At 41.6% G+C, this 7,342-nt stretch overlaps 1 protein-coding gene across 1 annotated transcript in view; it reads left to right on the top strand.

The window, feature by feature from the left end:
• Nucleotides 1–413: 413 nt before the first annotated feature.
• The window catches only part of LOC147302475 (copper-transporting ATPase 2-like), a 48,858-nt gene continuing 41,929 nt past the window's right edge, over nucleotides 414–7,342 (top strand). Inside the window, exons 1-5 of the mRNA XM_086282285.1 lie at nucleotides 414–991; nucleotides 3,317–3,538; nucleotides 3,615–3,778; nucleotides 3,849–4,010; nucleotides 4,100–4,192. Coding sequence (XP_086138411.1) covers nucleotides 541–991; nucleotides 3,317–3,538; nucleotides 3,615–3,778; nucleotides 3,849–4,010; nucleotides 4,100–4,168 — 1,068 coding nt within the window. The 5' untranslated portion in view covers nucleotides 414–540 and the 3' untranslated portion in view covers nucleotides 4,169–4,192. The remainder of the gene's footprint in view (nucleotides 992–3,316; nucleotides 3,539–3,614; nucleotides 3,779–3,848; nucleotides 4,011–4,099; nucleotides 4,193–7,342) is intronic.

Raw genomic sequence — 7,342 nt, 5'->3', positions numbered from 1 at the left:
GCCGAAATACCTTCACACTACGGAACCTCTTTGGCTCTTCCGTTCGACAATCTCTCCGGCATTGGAACCATCATCTGTTTTCTCTTCGGTCACGCTCGGTTGATTTTTCTAGTCGGCACACTCATTTCCTCCATTATGCGCTGGCTCCATTACCCGCTGGCTGCTTCCCAAACAAACACACGTGCGGCTTGGCACTTGTGCTGTACGTAACAAGTCACGCGACGTGACGCTGCGGCTGTGATTGGTTCAGCTCTGCGCTACTGAATTTGGATCGGCTGACCTTTTTTTTTTTTTTTTTTTTAAGAGGACAAGAGCGGCGAGGTCTATCGCGATAGCTTAATTTCTCTATCGAGTAAAAGTTATATCGCGATACATATCGTTATCGTTCTATCGCCCAGCTCTACTGTCACATGGTCTGTACCCAACAGTTTGGCCAAGGTGGACTATGATGCTTCAGTTATTCCAACCAAAGAGATCGCCCTGGAACTACAGACCTTGGGATACAGCGTGGAGTCTGTGGTGCAGATCAGGGTGGATGGTATGCACTGCCAGTCCTGTGTGCAGTCCATTCAGGGACAGATCGGGGAGCTGCAGGGGGTTTCACATATTCAGGTGTCTCTTCAGGACAAAGCAGCGCTGATTGTTTTTCAGCCTCTTCTAGTCACACATGAAGAGCTGAGAGACAAAATTGAGGACATGGGCTTTGATACTGCTTTGTTATCTGAGGACCCATCAGTAGAAGATTTAAGTTTCTGGCAGAAAAAGGAGGTGGATGCCTCCACCCAGACTGTAACCATTTTGATTGGAGGGATGACTTGCAGCTCTTGTGTGCAGACAATAGAAGGGAGGATCTCTCAGATGACTGGAGTGCGGTTCATAGCGGTGTCCCTGGAGGCGGAAAAGGGAACAATAACCTTTGATCCCTATTTGACAGAGCCAGAGCAGCTCAGGGCAGCTATTGAGGACATGGGCTTTGACGCCTCACTTAAAGGTAGGTAACAAAAATAAATGTTTGCTTAATGAAGCTTTTAAAAAATATATTATTTTAGGATTATTTCAGTTTTCTTTTTCAGTGTGTCAAATCTTAATAAATAGTGAGGGTGACAACTGACTGAACATCCAGGGAACAGTTAGCATTTGTTTTTGCCATCCTGTTTTTCTTTAACATCTTACTTGAGCTCCGCAGCACTTGGTCCAGATCACAACCTAAAGATCCCAAAACTTCTCCAACATAAAGGGACACAAACACTCAGGAACTAGATACCTTACCCATTAGTTCACATGGTAGCAGGTGTTAGCTTGACTCCAGCTGATCAGGCTTGGACAAGAAGTTGTGCATTTTAATTTATTTTGGGTAGAATTTGGCACAGGTTGGTGCATTTTTTCCCTATCCCTATCTTTCCATTTCTGAGTTTGTACATCATTTCCCCAAATCCTCTCATCTGGTCTCAGTGCCTCTCACCAGAGATGCAAGAACAATAGCACAGCTGGATCATCTGACCAATTTTTAATTTGTTATGGCCCACTGCTGTATTGGCTGATCTCAGGTGTCAGGGCAAGACAGAAACAAGAGGTAAAAAGTAAAAAAGTAAAGTCTACATTTTATGCAATATAATAATAATAATAATAATAATAATAATAATAATAATAATAATTATTATTATTATTATTATTATTATTATTATTATTAAAGGCATACACAGACCAATGGGATGAACATGAAAAACAACTCTCATGCCTCAGTGGCACCTCATCTCTTCATCTGGTATTTCTGTCAGGCAAGGAGTGAGTTGGGAACTCAAGTATCTTTGAACTAGTTTTTACACCCGAGGTATAAAAGCACTCATTGTTTGATGTCCTTGGAGGGGTTTGCTTTCATTTAGGAAATGTCTGCCATTAACCGTAAAATCGTGTACATGCTATCTAAAGGGTTTCTTAGAAGAGGTATGTTGTTTAGAGTAAACCAGAAACTCAACGGTTACTCTGGGAACCAGACAACTGTACTCCTCAGTGAAACTCTGAGAGCCCTTATCCTTACCAGGGCTTTAATTGCAGAAACAGCCTGCCAAGATGAGGGATTAATGCAGGCAGATTATGAACAAATTCTTTAATTTCTCTTTATCTTGCTCAGCTCTCAGTGTCAGGTTTTATTGGCCTCTATTGGCCTCTTATTGGGATAGAAGTTATATATCATGTGGTTGTATATCATATGCCAGTGAGCTGTAAAAAAGTCTATCCAAATTTCTCAAACTAAGCAAATGCTTGGTTATTTTCTCTTCTGCATTATCTGTTTAGCAGAAGGTGTGGGAGAAGATTGTGGACTTAAAGTAAAAAAAATAAAATAAATCCAGCTTGCTTTAGAAATGCCATTCATGCTCGTTTCCAATTCTGTGCTTTGAAGCTATATGAGAATTAAACAATCAAAAATCATTCCTGTTTACTTTGTGCGCCTTATATTTCCAGTACAACAGGGAATCATGCCACCTGCAGATGTTCTCTGACGACCGAGTTGTTAGTTCCTACCATGTTATCCAATCCATTAATCCATTTGTTTCACTGTGAAGGCATACAATGTTTTAAAGAGTTCAAGCAAACAAGTAACTTATGTTCCTATTGCTTTAAAGTTTGGAGATGACCCATGGAAAATAAGGCTTTTTCCTAATTTGTGTGAACCTGACCGTTGACCTTGAAGCATTACATACTAAAGTTTTATATCTTTACCCTTGTCTTCTATAAGTTGTGAAAGTTTGACATTTTAAGATATATTCATGCATGCGTGATTTTGCAAAACTTTATGGCGTCACTGTGATGCCTCTCCAGGCCTTTTCACAGGATATATTACTTGATATTATTCCTTGAAGTGTTTTTTCCAAGGTCAACTTTGACCTTAAACAATAAATGTCAATGTTAAATACTTAGCCAACCTAGGTACTCATGTCCCACAGGGCCTAGTGTATTGCTGTGAAATCTGAAAAATTATGGGTGATATAAAGATTTTACTAACTTTCACATCTGGTATGACCTTGACTTTGACCGATTTTCTTGAAAATTTAATCACCTTGAGCTGTTATTGGTATCTATTGGTTATTGCTATCTACCATCACACAAAATTCGAAAACTCTGGTTGCCACACTGCTAACAAACAGACAAAAAAATGAATGAAAGAGATTATATCCTCCCTCCCTTCAGGAAGAGAATAGGATGAGTTTTTAAAATTTCTAGTTGGACTATGGTGATTGAAGATTCTAAGTTGAGCCTCATAAATCTGTAGAGCTACAAACTTATATGGCGCCTCCATATTTTTTTGTCCTTTCAGAACCTATAAAGAGTGTTCAGAGTCATGAAAAGTCCCAGCCTGTAAGCTTTGGACTTTCTGACATGTCGACAAACAGGCCTGTAGTCAGCAATGGGACGGGTTCACAGGCACCATCTGCAAGTTCGCCTGAGATAAAAGCACAGAAATGCTTCATCTGCGTTACGGGGATGACCTGTGCCTCCTGTGTGTCCAACATCGAGAGGAACCTGCTCAAACACAGAGGTGAGCGACTTCCAGGGATGAGGCATTTGAACTGAGATGAAGATTGTTGATAAAGTGTACTGTGTTTGTTAACCAGGAATCTTCTCAGTGTTGGTGTCGCTAATGGCCGGTAAGGCAGAGGTGAAGTATGATTCACATGTCCTGGATGCTACTGCAGTGACTGAGCTCATCAAAGACTTGGGCTTTGGTGCCAAAGTGATTGAGGATAATGCAGTAGCACATGGAAAGCTGGACCTCACTGTAAGTCTGCGGGACACCATATAATGCAGAATTTTGTGCAAATTCCACATCACATGTATTTCACATGCAGATAACAGGCATGACGTGCGCATCATGTGTCCACAACATCGAGTCCAAGCTCAACTTAACCAGAGGGATCCTCATGGCTTCGGTCGCACTGGCAACCAACAAAGCTCAGGTTGAGTTTGACCCAGAGGTGCTCGGACCTCGGGATATTATCAAGCTCATCCAGGTGTTTATCACAGGACTTTTAAAAGCTATCTTAAACCTACAATTTTTTACACATGCAATTTCACACCTTGGAGTTTCTCCTCATTTCAGGGTCTTGGATTTGAGGCCAGGCTGGCTACATGGCAGCGTCCCCAGCAAACCATGTGGAAGTCAACCTGACCGCGTAGCTACTCATGCAGCAAGGTGGTTCCCCTCTCTTCCTAATCTGTCTTGGGCGTGTGAGGGCTCAGAGAAGCACTTCCAGTTCATTAAATGCCTCTCACTTCATACCCCATCATTCAAAGTTGTTAAGAATACATCACACTAAGTGTGCATTTATGTCTCATAGTGATGCATTGTACATACTAGGAGTACACTGCTGCTGCTTAGTGTAGTCTAGACCGCGGTCAGCTCCTCGACTAGATGGATGAGGTCCCGATGATACTGAGATTTTTAATTTTGATCATTTAGAGACAAAAAACCTCCACGAGGCTTGCATATTTCTGGTTCATGCTCCAAGTCACGCACATATAAAATTAAAATAAATAAGATGTAATGTTAATGGAACACCTTGAAAACCCATCAAATGTCAATGAGAAAGAAATCATGCTGGAACAAGAAGATGTCACAGCGTTAGACAGAAATGAAAATGATCATCCTACATCCCAAAAATCAAAGTAAAAAAATTACTATTAAATTTTACTTGATAACTAAATCAAAACTAATGCACGAGGACAAAAACGATGGTTGACTGCACTGACACTTTGATTAGCAAATAAAAAACCAAAAACAATCATTTTCACTTAGTTATTGGATGTGTATATGATCTGTTTTAATAAGTTATTTATTTTCATATTGTGAAATAGCCTAAAAAACAGACTAAGCATTCTAACTTTGTGCTATTCAGTCAGTCCCATACATGAACATGGACACACACTTGATCTTGTTTTATCTCATGGTTCTTCTGTTTGTTTCTGTTTTTAACGTAGAGATTTGTGATGCTGTGTTTTCTGACCACAGTCCTGTGATGCTTCAAGTTCCTCTTGCCCGTACCTCAGTTAAACCGCGCTGCTGCTCGCCGCTGTCGTATTTTTGACCCGTCCACTGCTGAGCAGTTTTTAACAGTTTTTAAGCAGAACTGTAAAATCCCGGAGCTTTTGTGCAGCCAGACTGAGGAACTGAGCTCATGGTTTTATTCCACCTACCAGATTGCTTTGGACACTGTGGCTCCGTTAAGAACCAGGCAGCCTAAAACTAAATCTGACCCCTGGCTGAAGGCTGTCAGACGCAAGTGCTGTCGAGCTGAGCGTGAATGGAAACAAGCTACAAGTGTCATTCCAGATGCTAAAGGACTGTTGGCATCAATATCAAAAAACTGTAAAAGATACCAAAAGACAACACTTATCTGACATTATTTCATCAAACTGTCGCAACCTGCATGTTTTATTTAAAACCATTAACTCTGTTCTTAGTGCACCACATACTGACTGCAGCCTGTAAACGTTTTTTTAAACACTTTTTTATTGAGAAGGTCTCCTCCACCAGGGTTCAAATCTCTTGGTAGCCCTACTGAGACCCCCAATGTGTATTTAGATACCTTGACACAGTACGTTAAACCAGCTGTGACAAACCTGGAGGTCAAAGTGAACTCTGACCTGAAGCTTGTCAGCCAGATTAAGGCAGTGGTAAAATCAAGCTTCTTTCAGCTCAGGCAGCTGATAAAATAAAGACATTTATTTCACAGCAGCACTTTGAGACAGTTATCCACGCCTTTGTTAGCACTCGGCTGGATTACTGTAATGCACTTTATATAGGGATCAGTGCTTCATACGTTACTCGTTTACAGTGGCGTGTCCAGCGGAGTGGCCTTGGGGGGCAGAGGCCACCCCCCCAACCAGACTGGCCACCCCAGGTGCCACCCCGAAGCTAAAACAATAAAATTTAATGAAATATCAAATGTACGATTATGGCTTCACAGTGAAGCTCAGATGTCCGAGGGTAAGTGAATGCAGCACCGGCTTCTGCACTATGAGCATCATGTTAGCAAAGGTAGGAGAGCCAAGCACGAAAGACGGCACCACAGAAAACGTTTTTTCAGCGAAAGATTAACAAGTTAACATAGCTGGACTAGCCATCGGACATTTGCACAGTGGGCTGATGACTTTTTTTTTTTTTTGTAACGGCATGAACAATGAGAGGTGGTGGATTGGCCAGATGCTGGCCGATGTGTAAAAATAACTCAGTTGTTTGGTGGTGGCTATGGCAGGGCTTCCACAGAGGCAACAGATGGATGAGGGAAGGGGAGGCAGGAGGAGCAGAGACCTGAGGCGGCCGCCGGTTCGAGTATCAGGTGAACTGAACTTGAGGTAAGAAGTTATGACCTGCAGTCTATCTGGGTCAGATATAAACCAAGTTTAGGTGGAGTTTATTTTCGTTGTGCTGACTTTTTACAGTCAGTTACAATAACTCGTACTGCGTGAGCTAGCATGACGGAGTTTCTATACAGCTGTTCGGTTGCTATGATGTTACTGATAGTGAACTTTATTTTATTCATAAGGTTAGTTAGTAGAGTTGCCAACGGCTCCTTAAAAAGTGGAATGGTCCCTCATTCAGAGAAAATATTACGGGTTTCGTATTGAGCTGAGAAGAGACGCAGTTTGTCCCGTACTTTAGCTAGAATGGGAAAAGACACAAAGCTGGAGTTATTCTGTATTTACGCTGCACAGCTGCCTCTTCTCTTATCCCCCCCCCCTCCCTCCCTCCCTCGTCTGTTACTACTTTAATCATGAAACTGATCAATGATCAGCTGATCGTCTCTCTTGTTTATTTATCTCCCACTTTGCGCCAGAAACAGGAAACCAGCGGATGTCGCGCTAAACAACAGCAGCACGTTTAAGCTTGATCAGCTGTTGTTAGAATTTATTTAAGATTAATTTCTAGTATCAGCTGATGTTTGCTGGAGCCACAGCTGTAAAAAAGCTGCTGGTCATGATATCGGTTTGTATATGTGGTGAGAGGGAAACATGAAGATGAAACCAGGAGATGTCCTTACTGAATCATCAGAGCAGAACAGTGATGGAGAAACAGGTTTACCTTTTAGGTGACATGAATGAGTTGAAGGGAAGTTATGAACTGTTTCTGAGAGACAAATAACACCAGCATCCTTTTTTTATGTAGCTGACAGCTGGTAACTGTGCAGGGACGGGTCTAGCAAAGTGTTGCCAGGGGGGCCAGGTAGGGCATTAACAGGGAGAGGGGGTCACAAGGAAATACTTTTCTTTCTTATTCTCATTTCAAATATTTAGCTTTTATTAAATAATTATCTGAATCTTGCGAACAAATTTTTTATCTGAC

This window comes from Aulonocara sp. 'chitande type north' Nkhata Bay, linkage group LG23 (assembly GCF_057382095.1).
Source record: "Aulonocara sp. 'chitande type north' Nkhata Bay isolate Kocher_YH1m ecotype deep benthic linkage group LG23, A_spYH_male_GT1.1, whole genome shotgun sequence".
In the NCBI taxonomy this organism is placed as follows: Eukaryota; Metazoa; Chordata; class Actinopteri; order Cichliformes; family Cichlidae; genus Aulonocara; species Aulonocara sp. 'chitande type north' Nkhata Bay.
This window is presented reverse-complemented; position numbering and strand designations above follow the sequence as displayed.